The 16892-nt window shown below is 48.6% G+C and overlaps 2 protein-coding genes across 5 annotated transcripts; one reads left to right on the forward strand and one right to left on the reverse strand.

Moving 5' to 3' along the window:
* The first annotated feature begins 242 nt into the window (after positions 1-242).
* Positions 243-2666, forward strand: LOC125547993 (cytokinin dehydrogenase 1-like). The gene is made up of 3 exons (XM_048711713.1): positions 243-929; positions 1331-2012; positions 2116-2666. The coding sequence occupies exons 1-3, from the start codon at positions 335-337 to the stop codon at positions 2411-2413; spliced, it is 1575 nt and encodes a 524-aa protein (XP_048567670.1). The 5' UTR covers positions 243-334; the 3' UTR covers positions 2414-2666.
* Positions 2667-12255: 9589 nt separating this feature from the next.
* Positions 12256-16533, reverse strand: LOC125542925 (zinc finger CCCH domain-containing protein 17-like). Of its 4 annotated transcripts, XR_007298167.1 has the most exons (8): positions 15973-16533; positions 15593-15688; positions 14876-14965; positions 14526-14774; positions 14263-14442; positions 12854-13444; positions 12674-12774; positions 12546-12587 (listed from the first exon to the last, which is right to left on the reverse strand). XR_007298167.1 is itself a non-coding variant. In XM_048706148.1 (7 exons), the coding sequence occupies exons 1-7, from the start codon at positions 16360-16362 to the stop codon at positions 12413-12415; spliced, it is 1281 nt and encodes a 426-aa protein (XP_048562105.1). In that variant the 5' UTR covers positions 16363-16533; the 3' UTR covers positions 12256-12412. The 4 variants fall into 4 exon arrangements, 3 of the variants coding, with proteins under 3 accessions (XP_048562105.1, XP_048562107.1, XP_048562106.1); XM_048706148.1 differs by lacking the exon at positions 12854-13444 and having other exon boundaries at positions 12256-12587; XM_048706150.1 differs by lacking the exons at positions 12546-12587; positions 12674-12774 and having other exon boundaries at positions 13363-13600.
* Between the last annotated feature and the right edge of the window lie 359 nt (positions 16534-16892).

A 16892-nucleotide genomic window follows, 5' to 3' on the forward strand; every position in this document is an offset into this window, starting at 1 on the left:
TTTTTTTTAGCTCAGAGCTAATGGAAAAATTCCTTTTCTATGAACCAATTGACATCATTTTTCTATAGGAATTAATATACATGCCATTTCATTTATCATGACTTTCCTAACTATTACTATCCTGTGAAAAAAGGAGGCCTCAACTTTCACCGCCGTAGCAGCATCTCGGAGAATTAACGCATACGTTTATGTTGCACCGGCCGATCCATCTTCCCCCCGTAGGCCGGCTATATATACGGGGTGCAACTCCGAGGAGCAAAACACCACAGGATAATTACCCAGCAGATCATCATCGTCGCATTAACGCACCCAGCTAGCTAAACGCGAGGCGCTAATGGCGATCGTTTACGTGCTTCTGGTGGCGCTGATCACCGCCGCGTCTCATGCGCCGCACGGCGCGCACGGCCAAACGTGGCACGGCGACCTCGCGGCGCTCGCCGCGGCGGGCAAGCTCCGCAGCGACCCCAACGCCACCCTGGCGGCCTCCACGGACTTCGGCAACATCACGGCGGCGCTCCCGGCGGCCGTGCTGTTCCCGTCGTCCCCGGCGGACGTGGCCGCGCTCCTCCGCGCCGCGCACACCACCGTGGCGTGGCCCTACACCATCTCCTTCCGCGGGCGCGGGCACTCCGTGATGGGGCAGGCCTTGGCCCCGGGCGGCGTGGTCGTGGACATGCCGTCCCTGGGCGGCCCGTCCTCCGCGGCGCGCATCAACGTGTCGGCGGACGGCCAGTACGTGGACGCCGGCGGCGAGCAGATGTGGATCGACGTGCTGCGCGCGACGCTGGAGCGCGGCGTGGCGCCGCGCTCGTGGACGGACTACCTCCACCTGACCGTCGGCGGCACGCTCTCGAACGCCGGCATCAGCGGCCAGACCTACCGGCACGGCCCCCAGATTTCCAACGTCCTGGAGCTGGACGTCATCACCGGTACGTACGTACGCGCGCACGATATGGGCATGCACCACGCTCACAAGCAACTCCCTCTCGCAAAGTAGTTACGTACCCCACACTGCAATGCTGCAAAAATAGCTATAACTTGTTTCGGTGCAACTCGCAACTCGCTCATCTTCTACGTACGCACACGGCAGTCTCAGAAGGTGCCGGTAAAAAAATGGCAGCTAGTTACTACAGATGACCAGCTGGCGGCCGGCTGCTGGGCCGGCCGGGCAGCCGGCGTCGACGTCTTTCAAATTTCAATAGATTTGCCGGCGGCCAACAACGCGTTGACTTTGACATTTCCCCTCTGTGTTAAATTACTACTCCATTACTCCACCCGGCCCGGCCGCATGCACCTTTGCGTTGACACGGTGCAATTAACGCGCGTGCAGGCTACGGCGAGATGGTGACGTGCTCCAAGTCGCTCAGCGCGGACCTGTTCGACGCGGTGCTGGGCGGGCTCGGCCAGTTCGGCGTGATCGTGCGCGCCCGGATCGCGCTCGAGCCGGCGCCGACGCGGGCGCGGTGGGCGCGGCTCGTCTACACCGACTTCGCCGCCTTCTCCGCCGACCAGGAGCGGCTCGCCGCGCCCGGGCCCGACGGCGCGTTCGGGCCGATGAGCTACCTCGAGGGCGCGGTCTACGTGAACCACAGCCTGGCCGCCGGGCTGAGGAACTCGGGCGGGTTCTTCACCGACGCCGACGTCGCCAGGATCGTCGCCGTCGCCGCGGCGAGGAACGCCACCACCGTGTACGTGATCGAGGCGACGCTCAACTACGACGACGCCACGGCCGCGTCCGTGGAGCAGGAGCTCAGCTCGGTGCTGGCGACGCTGAGGCACGAGGAGGGGCTCGCGTTCGTGCGGGACGCGTCGTACCTCGAGTTCCTGGACCGGGTGCACGGCGAGGAGGTGGCGCTGGACAAGATCGGGCTGTGGCGCGTCCCGCACCCCTGGCTCAACGTGCTCGTGCCCCGCTCCCGCATCGCCGACTTCGACAGCGGCGTCTTCAAGGGCATCCTCCAGGGCACCGACATCGCCGGGCCTCTCGTCGTCTACCCGCTCAACAAATCCAAGTACGTACGCCTCCATCGTACATGCATGCATGCGATCCTGCATCTGCATGGTATATACTCACGCACTTAACTGACACTGGCTCTGGCTCGGTCGTCGTTTCAGGTGGGACGACGGCATGTCGGCGGTGACGCCGGCGGAGGAGGTGTTCTACGCGGTGTCGCTGCTCTTCTCGTCGGTGGCCGACGACCTGAAGCGGCTGGAGGCGCAGAACCAGAAGATACTGCGGTTCTGCGACCTCGCCGGGATAGGGTACAAGGAGTACCTGGCGCACTACACGGCCCACGGCGACTGGGTCCGACACTTCGGCGGCAAGTGGAACCGCTTCGTGGAGATGAAGGACAAGTACGACCCCAAGAGGCTGCTTTCCCCTGGTCAAGACATCTTCAACCTGGTCCTTTGAGTAGATGCAACTACTACTAGTTGTTACTACTTGTGGATTAACGTGTGGACAGTAACACATCAGTTTAACTTTAATTTATCGATTTTACTCATGCAATAGCAAATTTGATAGTAGGTGGTACGGTAATAATATGCTCTGTCGAGCTTGAATATCCACATGTATCCGTTACTAAATAGCAGTAGTACTGTAAGCAAAAGTGTGAAGAAAGCTCCACCGATGTACACTTTGCCAAATAAATGTTTCATTGAGCTCACGAGCAGAGGATGACTTTGGCATGTCTTGTTCCTTTATTTGTTTGAGCTCTTTTAAGACTGCTCCAATTTATCTCCTAGGGGGTAAGAGTGTTTAATCTGAGCTATCAATGACTGATCAAGGGTAGTTTTGGCTAAATGAGTACGTATCCACTTTCACTGCAAAAAATGAGCATCCACTTAAGGCAAGTTATTTTTTTTAGGTTTAAGTCGAGTTATTTTGATGAGCTAAAAATGGAAGATTTTTAGTTGACTAATTGTCATTTTCTACTATAGTATATTGGAGATCTTCCATATATGATGGTGAAACACCATCGCACTTTATTTCATACCATGAACGGATCGTGGCAGCTAGAAGTATCTTTGTGCTTTTTGTTGTGCAGCCTCCAAAGCTAGATAGAGAAGCTAAGATATCGTGTTTGATAATGTTTGTAGTCTCATATGACATCCATCCAGACTACGGATTCGTACTCAAAAGCATCTCATGTTCGAACACATCATATCTGTGCTGAAGTTGTACATGACGTCTAGCACGTCCATGTGACATGTCTACCCCGTCAAGCTCACTACTCAAAGTCAAACACGAAAAATAGATACATGAAAAGAAATTCTACATATTGTGATGTGTCCTATTCATAGCAAACTAGTGTTTTTGAAAACTCACAATTTTTATGAATGTTTTGCTAATGACGTGTGAACAACTTTGAACACATACTCTTGGTGCTCATTCTTCGTACCCTCACATAGTCTAGGAGCACATATTCATGCACGGGGTTGGTAGCAACGAATAAAAGATCATAACAGAACTAGTTTCCCTTAATTAGCCTCACTTATTTTCGCATCCGTCGCCATCTGTAACGTCCTCGATGCGGCTATATCTCCCACGTGTCGAAGCACGACTTAGAGGCATAACCGCATTGAAAGCAATGTCGCAAGTGAGGTAATCTTCACACAACCCATGTAATATATAAGGGAAAAGAGATACATAGTTGGCTTACAATCGCCACTTCACACAATACATAAATAAAACATTACATCAACTAGATACAAACAAGGTCCGACTACGGAACCAAAATAAAAGAAGAACCCCAAATGCGACACGGTCCCCAATCGACCCCAACTGGGCTCCACTGCTGATCAACTAGGACGAAACAACACAAAGGACAAGATCTTCATCGAGCTCCTCCTGAGCATTGGTTGCGTCTTCTGCATGGATTCATCGGCACCTGCAAGCTGGTTTTGGAAGTATCTGTGAGCCACGGGGACTCAGCAATCTCGCACCCTCGCGATCAAGACTATTTAAGTTTATGGGTAAGGTAAAGGTATGAGGTGGAGCTGCAGCAAGCGACTAGCATATATGGTGGCTAACATACGCAAATGCGAGCGAGAAGAGAAGGTAAAGCACGATCGAGAAACTATGATCAAGAAGTGATCCTAGAACAACCTACGTCAAGCATAACTCCAACACCGTGTTCACTTCCCGGACTCCGCCGGAAAGAGAGCATCACGGTTACACACGCGGTTGATGAAGGAAATATGCCCTAGAGGCAATAATAAAGTTATTATTTATTTCCTTATATCATGATAAATGTTTATTATTCATGCTAGAATTGTATTAACCGGAAACATAATACATGTGTGAATACATAGACAAACAGAGTGTCACTAGTATGCCTCTACTTGACTAGCTCGTTAATCAAAGATGGTTATGTTTCCTAACCATGAACAAAGAGTTGTTATTTGATTAACAAGGTCACATTATTAGTTGAATGATCTGATTGACATGACCCATTCCATTAGCTTAGCACCCGATCGTTTAGTATATTGCTATTGCTTTCTTCATGACTTATACATGTTCCTATAACTATGAGATTATGCAACTCCCGTTTACCGGAGGAACACTTTGGGTACTACCAAACGTCACAACGTAACTGGGTGATTATAAAGGAGTAATACAGGTGTCTCCAAAGGTACATGTTGGGTTGGCGTATTTCGAGATTAGGTTTTGTCACTCCGATTGTCGGAGAGGTATCTCTGGGCCCTCTCGGTAATGCACATCACTTAAGCCTTGCAAGCATTGCAACTAAATGAGTTAGTTGCGGGATGATGTATTACAGAACGAGTAAAGAGACTTGCCGGTAACGAGATTGAACTAGGTATTTGGAATACCGACGATCGAATCTCGGGCAAGTAACATACCGATGAAAAAGTGAACGACGTATGTTGTTATGCGATCTGACCGATAAAGATCTTCGTAGAATATGTAGGAGCCAATATGGGCATCCAGGTCCCGCTATTGGTTATTGACCGGAGACGTGTCTTGGTCATGTCTACATTGTTCTCGAACCCGTAGGGTCCGCACGCTTAAGGTTACGATGCCAGTTATATTATGAGTTTATACATTTTGATGTACCGAAGGTTGTTCGGAGTCCCGGATGTGATCACGGACATGAAGAGGAGTCTCGAAATGGTCGAGACATAAAGATTGATATATTGAAAGCCTATGTTTGGATATCGGAAGTGTTCCGGGTGAAATCAGGATTTTACCGGAGTACCGGGAAGGTTACCGGAACCCCCCGGGAGCTAAATGGGCCATGATGGGCCTTAGTGGAAAAGAGAAGAGGCATCCCTACATGGGCTGCGCGCCTCCTCCTTCCCCTAGTCCTATTAGGACTAGGAGAGGTGGCCGGCCCCCTCTCTCTCTTTTCCCCCTCCGTGAATCCTATTCCAACTAGGATTGGGGGGGGGGGAATCCTACTCCCGGAGGGAGTAGGACTCTCCTGGCGCGCCCCTTGTGGCCGGCCAGCCTCCCCCCTTTGGTCCTTTATATACTGAGGTAGAGGCACCCTAGAACACACAAGTTGATCCACGTGATCTATTCTTTAGCCGTGTGCGGTGCCCCCAGCCACCATAATCCTCGATAATACTGTAGCGGAGTTTAGGCGAAGCCCTGCTGCTGTAAAACATCAAGATCGTCACCACGCCGTCGTGCTGACGGAACTCTTCCCCGACACTTTGCTGGATCGGAGTCCGGGGATCGTCATCGAGCTGAACGTGTGCTCGAACTCGGAGGTGCCGTAGTTTCGGTGCTTGATCGGTTGGATCGTGAAGACGTACGACTACTTCCTCTATGTTGCGTCAACGCTTCCGCAGTCGGTCTGCGTGGGTACGTAGACAACACTCTCCCCTCTCGTTGCTTTGCATCACCATGATCTTGCGTGTGCGTAGGAAAATTTTGAAATTACTACGTTACCCAACAGTTGATGCATTTTAATTAAGGTCAACTTCAGGTTTTCTACAACCGGACGTTAACAAATCCCCATCTGCCCATAACCGCGGGCATGGCTTTCGAAAGTTCAGATCCCTGCAGGGGTGTCCCAACTTAGCCCATCACAAGCTCTCATGGTCAACGAAGGATATTCCTTCTAGCGGGAAGACCCAATCAGACTCAGAATCCCGGTTACAAGACATCCTCGATAATGGTAAAACAAGTCCAGCAAGACCACCCGCTGTGCCGACAATCCCGATAGGAGCTGCACATATCTCGTTCTCAGGGCACACCGGATAAGCTAAGCGTACGGGAGCCAACGTAACCCAAGTTGCCAAGGGACGGCCCCGCACGGTGCTCTGGGTCGGACCAACACTTAGACAAGCACTGGCCCGGGGGGTTAAAATAAGATGACCCTTGGGATGGCCTAACCCAAGGGAAAAAGAGGCTAGGTGGCAAATGGTAAAACCAATGTTGGGCCTTGCTGGAGGATTTTTATTCAAATTGAACTGTCAAGGGGTTCCCATTATAACCCAACCGCGTAAGGAACGCAAAATCCGGGAACATAACACCGATATGACGGAAACTAGGGCGGCAAGAGTGGAACAAAACACTAGGCATAAGGCCGAGCCTTCCACCCTTTACCAAGTATATAGATGCATTAATTAAATAAGATATATTGTGATATCCCAACAAGTAAACATGTTCCAATAAGGAACAAACTTCAATCTTCACCTGCAACTAACAACGCTATAAGAGGGGCTGAGCAAAGCGGTAACATAGCCAAACAACGGTTTGCTAGGACAAGGTGGGTTAGATGCTTGGTTTAACAATATGGGAGGCATGATAAGCAAGTGGTAGGTATCGCAGCATAGGCATAGCAAAAGAGCGAGCAACTAGCAAGCAAAGATAGAAGTGATTTCGAGGGTATGATCATCTTGCCTGAAATCCCGCAAGGAAGAAGAACGAGTCCATGAAGAAGGCAAACGGACGTAGACAAATGGGTCCTTACAAACGCGACGTATCGGAACCAATCCGAAGAAGCAAACACCGGAAAGAAGCACACAACATAGTGAACAACCAACACATGAACATGATATGATATGCGGGATGCGGTATGCGATGCATATGCATGATTTGCAAAGGAATGATGGAACCTGGCCTCAACTTGGAAATCCAAGAGTGCCACTGGAAAGGTGAGGTGATTTCGGTTGAAATCGATATGAAGATCACCGGAATTGGATGCACGGTTTGGAAATGGCAAGCAAAACAAATATGGCACCGGACTGCGATAAACAGCAAGTAGCCATCTAAATGCACCAAGATAATTATGCTACAGCACTCAAACATGGCAACAAAATACATGCAAGGGATCCATTCATGATGCTTAACAAAAGATGAACACTGAGCTACGGCCAATTCATCCATTAACAGGTTCAAACAAGCATGGCAAAAGTGCAACTGGGAAACAGGTTTCAGACTTGGTGAAATTAACACAAGCCTGAAATTTCAGATCAGGTAGCACACTTTGGAGCAATAAAACTATATGCTACAGGAACTTAACATGGCAAAGAAAGGCATGGCATGAAGCTACTCAAAGAGCTTAACAAAAGTCCCGTAGTGACGTTGAGCCAAAAGGGATCAGATAATACAATTGCAAGCATGTGAACATGGCAAAAACATAATCAGATCACAGACTTAGTGAAAAACTGGAACATGCAAATCAGATATCAAGTAGGCATGTTTACGAGCTCGATGCACTCACTACAAAGCAATTCATGACAATCTAAGCATACACCCATCAAGAATACACATTATACAAGCTAGAAATGGCAAGAACAACAACATAGTATGCACGGATCAGCTACAATATCCTCGGCAAAATCGCTAACAAGTAAACAATCTGCCCAGATTCACGAAATAGCAAAAGTAGAGCTCGATTGACTCAAGCTAGGGTGCTCCATAATTGCAAACAAAGACATGGATGGATAGAGCACTACAAGATTAGCAAATCATACTTACTAATCATCCTCAAAAGAGGCACGGATCACTAGGAAACAACATGAACATATGACATATTGATAAAAACAGATCAAGGACTTAGAGAAATGCTAAGTCCCTGAAATCAGCATTAACGAATGCACCACTTGGCAAGCTTGTGCTAGTCACCACACATATCACAAAAATACATGGATAGCACCTCTGTAAAGATGGCAAAACATATAACAAAACTCATGTAAAGCTCAGGAGCATATCATGCACACATTAATCATGGCAAAAATGACAAATAGCTATTTGGTGCAGCAGATCTGACAATTAACTCAAATAGCACTCTTCCAACAGCATTTCGGGCATCAAGATGAGCTCAAATGAAAATGATGCAATGAGATGAAATGATGTACTCTCTGAGATGAACATTTTGATATGCTACACGCCCAAAACGGTTCTATGGATGCAAAGTTACGACATGATGAACATGGGCATTTGAAACAGGAAATCTCGGGGACTTAGTGAAATTTATACCTCCGCGAAAAGTCAACGCGGGACGGCACGGATCCGGATCGGGGCGACGCGTTTGGATCGGGGGAGTGGTGGATCTGGTCCCGATCCATGGGACCTCGCTGGAGACGACGGAGATGGCCGGACTTGGAGGAAAACCTCGCCAGAGACGCGGTGGAGGATGACACGGAGCTCGTCGGAGTTGCACCGGGGGCGGACCTGGCGACCCAAGGCGGCGGCGGGGGGGCGAACGCGGCGGAGCGTCGGCGATGCGTGGCGGAGCCGGCGTGCGACGGCGGGGAGGCGCGCCGGCGAGAGGCGAGGCGGCGGGTGCGGGCACGCCTGCGGGCGGCGGCGGCGGCGACCGGGCCCGCGCGGGCCGGATCTGGGGCCCGCGGGCCGCGCGGTGGAGAGGGAGGCGGCCGGCTGAGGTGGCGCTCGCCGGTTGGTGAGGGCGGTGGCGGCGGCGACGTGTCGCCTCCGGATTGGCCGGAGGGACGTGGCGGCGGGGCGGCGGACATGTCCGGCGGGGCTGATTTTCGTCCGGCGGCGCGGAGAGGAGAGATCTAGGGTTTCATCCGCGATTTTCGGGAGGGGAGCACATATATATAGGTAGAGGGAGCTAGGAGAGTCTAAATGAGGTACGGTTTGCGGCCACGCGATCGTGATCGAACGACCGAGATGATGGAGGAGGTTTTGGTGGGTTTTGGGCCACTTTGGAGGGGTGTTGGGCTGCAACACACACGAGGCCTTTTCGGTTCCTCGGTTAATCGTTGGAGTATCAAACGAAGTCTAAATGATACGAAACTTGACAGACGGTCTACCGGTAGTAAACCAAGGCCGCATGACAAGTCCCGGTCCAATCCGGAAATGTTTAACCCCCACACACGAAAAGAAGGTAGAAATGACCACCGGAGGAGATAGAAGCGCCGGAATGCAAAACGGACAACGGGGAAAATGCTCGGATGCATGAGACGAACATGTATGCAAATGAAATGCATATGATGACATGATATGCAATGCATGACACGCAAGCAATGACAAGGCAACAACAGCGAATAACTGGAAGACACCTGGCACATCGGTCTCGGGGCGTTACACCATCCTTAATGATGCAATGTATTATTAAGTTTATTACTTTTGCACAATGGGGAGTCGATATTAACCATAACGGTCGTTGATACACTCTTACCGAACATGATGTAAGGGTGTGTGCTAAAATATCTCTGTTTGTGGTTAAAAAAAGACACCATGCAAACATTTAATTGATTTTAAGACGACTATTACACGAGGAAATATGTAACACATCTCTAAATCTAAAATATCATCCTTGCAAAAAGTTTATCTAAAATTGCACATCGTTTTGAAAATGTGTGTTAGAAATAATAATTAACTTAGAATTAAGAACTAAGGTTGGAAATAAGATTTGATATAGAATTAAGGACTAGGATGAAATACCAGTTGACCATTGAACCGTTAGATCCCTATCACGATAGAAAAACAAAAAGAATGAAGCAAGGACATAATCAAACAAAATATGAGTCCCATGGCAAATCTGGTGGCTAAGCTCGCTATTACAAAATCTCAGTCGACAGCGCAAACAATTTAAACATGGTCCTTCACACCTCATCTTTTCACATGGGAAGTGAGAAAGTATTATATACTCTTACCTCTCATGTGAAAAGTGGAGGTAGAGAGACCATGAGTTGAGAAGGTAAGAGTTACTCAGACACACTAAATAAAATCAACAACTCGGATCTATTATATTTTTGTTGCGAATGAAACTTATATTACTCAACCTCCACGGGTACAATCAGCAAGACACAAGTTCTCGACGTTTTCCGGGCCAGAACAAAGCCAAACTGCAGTACGATTGCTACGCCTAGCATAACTAGCTAAGAAGTGACTAATATAGTTCTGGTCTCGCTTTACATGAGTAATACAAGTCTCACGTGTGCTCAACAGAGCTTTGATCTCCTCCACTATAGTCATGTGTCCAGAAAGATCTTGTTTCATCTTCTTTAACATATTCACCATCTCCAAACAATCCACTTCTAAATGTATGAGGCCATCGCACCAATTATATATATACTCTTACCTCTCATGTGAAAAGAGGAGGTAAGAGAGACCATGTGAGGTGAGAAGGTAAGAGTTACTTACACCCACTACTTAGTGAAATCAACAGCTTAGATCTATTATATACGTTTACCTCACATGTGAAAAGAGAAGGCAAGAGAGACCATGTTAAAATTTGCCAACAAAAAATGCATAGTTCCTCCTGTGTACCAAAGTAGCAGAGAAAAGTGGGCGTGTGAGCCACGACCTCCTCTGCAACAACAAAAAAGCTTAGGGTTTCTCTGCCTCCCACCGGCGCGGCTGCCAGTCCGCCTCGTCTCCGGTGGACCTAGGGCCATGGAGACGTTGTGGACCCTGGCCCTTCCGATGGGAGGGATCGTACTCCGTTTTACGTGTTTTTGTGAGTTCATTTAGGGTTTTTGTCCTCCTCGGGAAGACGAGGCGGTAGCGGCTTCTTGAAAATGAAATCTTTGTTTGTGTATCTACGGATTGGTTTCTTCGATCCATACTTCTTTTCATCGGCGACGGTTGTTATTCTCATGCGATGGTTATGTGGGGTATTAGCGCGACAACTTCCGACTGTCTACTGCAACAAGTTTGGCCCGACTCCGATGAGGGAAGGCGATGACGGCGGCGCGCCTTCTACTCGCTTCAGCGTTTGTAGTCGTCGCTAGATGATCCATAAACATAAATGTATTTTTTTGTTATTTCTGTGTTTTTCGTACCGCCATGACACGACGAACAGATTGAAAGTTTCATGGAAAAATAAGTGGGCTTGTGATGGAAAGAACAGGCAAGGCGACAACTCACGCCACGTTCGTTTGCTTGAAAAGGCCGGGCACCGTCATTTGCAATGGACGTTTCGTTTCTACTGAAAAAAAGAAAGCTCCGACTGTCTTTTGCTTCGAGATTTAGCACAGATTGAGACGTGCTTCCTAAAACTGCACTGGCATCTCCTTAAAATACAAGGCCAAATGGCCAACACACTGTTAACTATCATTTGACGCCGATAGCAAGAAAAGCTCCTCCAACTCAAACAAGAAAAAAAGTAGGTTGCTGCTAAAATCGCACACAACTTGAGACTGCAGCCTCAGCTTGACGCCGCGCTAAGTTGAGTCGACGGAGATGTAACCCTGTCGGCCGGGAATTAGCCACACGTTACCATCGGTGCGAATGAGTTTACTAGCACCACTATCCCAGCCAGGCCAATTTGTCAACAGTGGAGCACCGCGGCATCGGCATGTAAATGGGGGAGAGGTGCGTGCATGCTCAGGTTCTCTGGAACTCCAGCTACTGGCCGGCCGCTATAAGTAGAGAGCGGTTCGGCCAGAACTTTTGCTTGTTTTCGCAAGCACTTGCCGGATGCATGCACCGGGCCGCTGACTAAACCACGTTGTGTACGTAGATTCAGGAAGCCAGCTAGCAAAGGTAAAGAGCACTGCTGACCCGAATGAAAGGCGGTCGGTCATACTACTAACAGATTAGCATCGGTGACCATGGCACATACGCGAGCCCATGCTAGAGCCTATCATTGGATCGCACGAACTAGAATTGTTAGGCAGCGATGCTTCAGGGCGAGCATGGTTCAGGCCTCTTTGTAAAGCAGTGTAGATGCTTGCCATACCGTTGTTTTCTTGTACTTAAATGGAGCAATCGCTTGTTTGGACGCCACACCATGCTACCATATATAGCTTGACGTCATGGGTGGCACGCAACTCAAGCGGGCCGGAGTAGTTTATGGCGCGGCGTTGGGAAATGGACCGATGGATTACTCCTCGTCAGGCTTTGGGAAATGACGACTTGTTATTTTACTTGGATGGCATAATAATTTACAGACATTACAGCGGTGGAGCTAGCTCAGCTCAGCGCATGCATGAGCATGATGCCATGATCGACTATGCATGTCTAGCTGACGTTTATGGCAGCGCCGGTGCTGGGGGACTCCTCGTCCTGGGGCGCCCACGTCCACACCTTCAGCTCGCCCGCGCCATCTCCAGTCAAGAGAAGCCTCGATGGCCCCTGGGCGAGTTCGATGGTCTTCACTTCTGTTTTGGAGGAGAGCGTGCCAATATCCTCGAACCTGAAAGACGGGAACCAGTAATAATTGTAGGTTACTGGTAAGGAGGAAGCAGAGACAACTGACAGCGTGCTCTGAATGGCACTCACGATGGCAGGCCCAACATGCGGACGCAGTTGCTCTTGTGGAGGGAGCAGAGCAGAACCGGCGTCTTTCCCGGACGATGCATGCCAAAGAGGGTGCGTACTCCCTGCAACACAGGGTGGATGCAGGTTTTTAGCAACACACACAAAAGGGCAAACTGTTGGGAAGGAAGTTGAGAAACAAACCATTGCCCAAGAACCAGAGCAAAGCAGAAAGTCTATCAAGGGCACTAGCATCATGCGATACATCTCAACAGAGCTTACAAACGTACACTGAGAAACATGCTTCCAGGAAGGGAAATATTGAGAAAGCCAACAACCGGACAATATATAAAAATATCAACAGCGATATTCAGGCTTTCGAAGAATGAATTGCTCTGGTGTTGCCTCTAGTAACTGTTGTATGAAGGTTCCTAACCATTCTGACGTTGCCGATACACTTTTATTTGATACTCCCATACTAACTCTTCAGTCAGGGAAACAGATTAGCTCAGCAGACTGATGACGTTGCTGATACATGTCTATTTGATACTCCCATCGTAACTCTTCAGGGAAACAGATGAGCTCAGCAGACTGATAGCAGCCATCTAAAGTTCCCAAGAAAGAGAGCTTCTATTAGGCTCAAACCCTTTATCTCCTGCTCGATAGCACAAGATAAATTCGCAGCATACTAGGAAGAACACCTACTACGTGCCAGGCATGTAACAAAGGCCATACTGTGCGAACTATAATGCTTGACCGAATGCAGATGGAGTCACAACTTCCAGAAATGGAGACCTTCATGCACCGACAGCAATAACACCAGAAGATTGATCCAGCGATAATAACTATGAGAAAAATCTTCCATTTGATTAAAACTGCGACTACAGTGGAATTGTGGGATCACTTGAGAACAGATAGAAGCTGCTTAATCCAGTAACACATATCAAGTAGCTGCAAAGATCTTCCACTGGATTTTAGACAAGTAATTGTGACTAGGTTGAATTGTGGGATCAGTGAGAACAGATAGAAGCTGCTCGATCCACTAGCACATATCAAGCAAAAAATTAAATGAAATAAAGAAAAACAAAAGTACGACAACATAGTTATATGTAGCAAGTGCAATTCAGTAACAGTCTTACTAAGTCTCAGTCGATGCTATATCCATGAGATACTACATTAAGATCTGTGCAAATTTTAATTTTCAGTTTTTTCTTTTTCTCTCTTGCATGTTATGTCACTTAACTGAGACTTGATTATATCTCAATCGACTGAGACCTAGCTACACCCATTATTTTACACATAATCGTGCATATTCTCTGGCTAAAGATTAGCCGACTCATTCACCACGAAATATTTACCTAGCGTACTACTAAAATTAGCCTTAATATCATTTCTGTTACTGCACATGAAGAAATACATTAGCCATAAATATTCAACACATACAGTTTACACTGTTCAATCAGACTAGTTAAGGACAAGGACAATATCATACTACCACTGATAAAGACACAAAGTTGCAGCTAATATAAGCTTCCATGTTCGAATTTTCAATGAAGTTTTCAGAAAATAACGCTGATGGAAATATCCATGTAAATTAAGTCTGCAGAACTTACATGCTCCTCGGAATGGGTATGCATGAGTTGAAGGTTTCCAGAATCTGAAGCAGCCCAGACATTTACAGTCTTGTCCAGAGAGCAAGATAGTAACTTCTGATCCCAACAAAGCACAGAAGTAACAGAAGCTTTATGCTCAGAGAGTGTTTGGACACACTGAAGATTTTTAAGGTCCCATACCTGATAAATACAAAGAATATATCAGACACAAACATAATGTTTAGTAGCCAACAGAAATCAGCAGGTCTACAGCATTTTCGTACTCTGATTGTCTTGTCAAGTGAGCCAGAGTAAAGCCTTGTTGCGGAGACAGCAAGTGTAATCACATGACGGTCATGGCCAGCGAGGATTGACACCGGTTCCGAGTTGATCTCCTTAGCAGGAAATTTCCAAGCCATGATGCGTCCATCCGCCGTGCCAGCAAACAGCATCTCATCCTTGATAGTCATGGAACAAACAAGCCCAGAAGGTCCCTGAAGACTTAGCTTCATCCCTGTCTGTGTGTTCCATGCCTAGAAGCCATCGGAACAACGAAGAACAATAGTTCAATACCCGATAGCGCTTCAATATATAGCATAAAATTGACTTGCACTCATAGTAAAATTGAGAATACCTCCACGGATTTTGGGATTCCAATAAATACCCACTTGTCATGTGTGATCATACAGCCAATCTTCCCTCCCATCTTGATGACATCAACGCACTATTGCAGAAACATTAAGAATAGAAAGGGCAACATAGTAGATTAGAAACTCTCTCTTTTTTTTTCTCTACTACACAGCAATCTTTTAAGTTTCTCCTTTTTCTTGAAGAACCTTCTCTTCTTAAAGCTCATCTCTCTTTTCATTTCTTTTTTTTTACTCTTTTTCTTTCTTGCTATTAAACACATGGCCATCTGGAAATGGGAGTACAACTTTAACCCCGGAGAGCTTTGCTTGTCAGTCAACCAGCCTGATCACCTCCTGAGAGTGATCCGGTGGACACTGATTACCACAAACAGGCAAAAAGCCTCCAAGGCAAATCAATCTGACATGTTGTCAACCCCAGGCGTGCCAAATGACAACCTGATCTGAATCAACTGGTACATCAGACGCACTGAGGAATGGGAGGAGCTCCCCAGTTGATCAAGCAGTCAGCACACATCAACCATCATAGGCGATGCACTATTTGGCACATCGATCACCTCAAACAACCAGAGTTACTCCCCAATTGATCAGGCAGCAGAAAGCAACCACCAGAGGCAATGCAGGAACCATCGCAGACACGACCCCAAAGGTGAACTGAGCATAAAAAGTCTGAGGGGAATCCCAAGAGCGGATAGCCCAGCTACCTTGCCAGAGTTGCCATCCCATACGCGAACAGAGCCATCGGCACTGCCAGAGTAGAGCTTGTCGGACCCCATCGGCATAGAGATTCCAGTAATAGCCTGCAGCATCCGATAAAAGCCGTAAGAGCCCATAGCATTACACAATTACTCGCAGCAAAGCAGATTCTTAACAGTTATACAAAGTAACAACGGGCTTGCTAATTATACAAACAATTACTTATTATTTGCAATTACAAAGTAACAACGGGGTTACTAATTATCCAAGCAATTACAAAGTAAATACGGGTTTGCTAATTTGACGCACAAGTATCTGAGTATCCAATCGGAATAGCGCAGCGTTACGATACTCGATTTCGAAGTGGGGCAGGGAAACAGTCACGCACCTCCTCGTGTCCAGCGAGGGCGCAGAGGAAAGCGAAACCGCCGCAGCCACGGCTCTCCTCGACGCGCGGCTCCTGGATCGGCTCTGGATTCGTCCCCGCCGGCTTGGGATCAGTCTTCGGGTCCGACTTCTTCAGGTCTCCAAGCCGCCGTCGTGCAGGTGTAGGGGCTGCGGCGCCGCGACTCGATCCGCGGGATTCAGCCCTCCGCGCGGGCCCGAGGAGTCTCTCCGTCGCGGGTTCGAGGCGGAGGGGCGGGCGGGAGGCCTTGGCGCAGCCGCTTCCGGCGCCGGTCCTGCGGGGTTCGGAGGGGCGGGCGTAAGGGCCCCACTGTGCGGGCGCGGGAGCGGGACCGGGGCCGAGGCGCGCGGAGAGGGAGGATGAGATCGGCATGGCGGGGTCCCGTCTCGCGGAGGCGCGTCGACGGCGGGGGACGAGGCGGCGCTAGGTATCGGTGGTGCGGGGAGGCTGTGATCGCGTCTGCGTGGCGTGGCGTGGCCGGAAAGGAGCGAGAAGTGGCACCGAGGCGGTTGCGAACTTTTTGTTTTTCCATGAGGAGGCGGTTGCGAGCAGACAGGGCACAACACGGCCCACGACAGAACTTTGTATATGGATCGTGTGCCTGCCCCCGCGTACCTCTCTCCCAGGCCCAGGCACTACTGGTTTTTTTAGGGTATAACCAAGTTTTATTGCTTATCGTCCACTCGAAGTGGTATTACAAAAAGATCATGGAGTTGGATCATCCACATGTGCCTCCCCTGACCAAGAGAAATGGAAAACTTGGCTAACCTATCGGCGTCGCTGTTCGCAGCTCGGCCTTCAAAGGTAAAACTACAATTAAACATTTGAGCCCTATTCTTAATCTCAGCAATGATCTTGTCGTAGGTACCGTTTGTCTCCTTCTGAATGCCATTCACAATTTG

Source organism: Triticum urartu, chromosome 3 (genome assembly GCF_003073215.2).
Source record: "Triticum urartu cultivar G1812 chromosome 3, Tu2.1, whole genome shotgun sequence".
Classification (NCBI taxonomy): domain Eukaryota; kingdom Viridiplantae; phylum Streptophyta; class Magnoliopsida; order Poales; family Poaceae; genus Triticum; species Triticum urartu.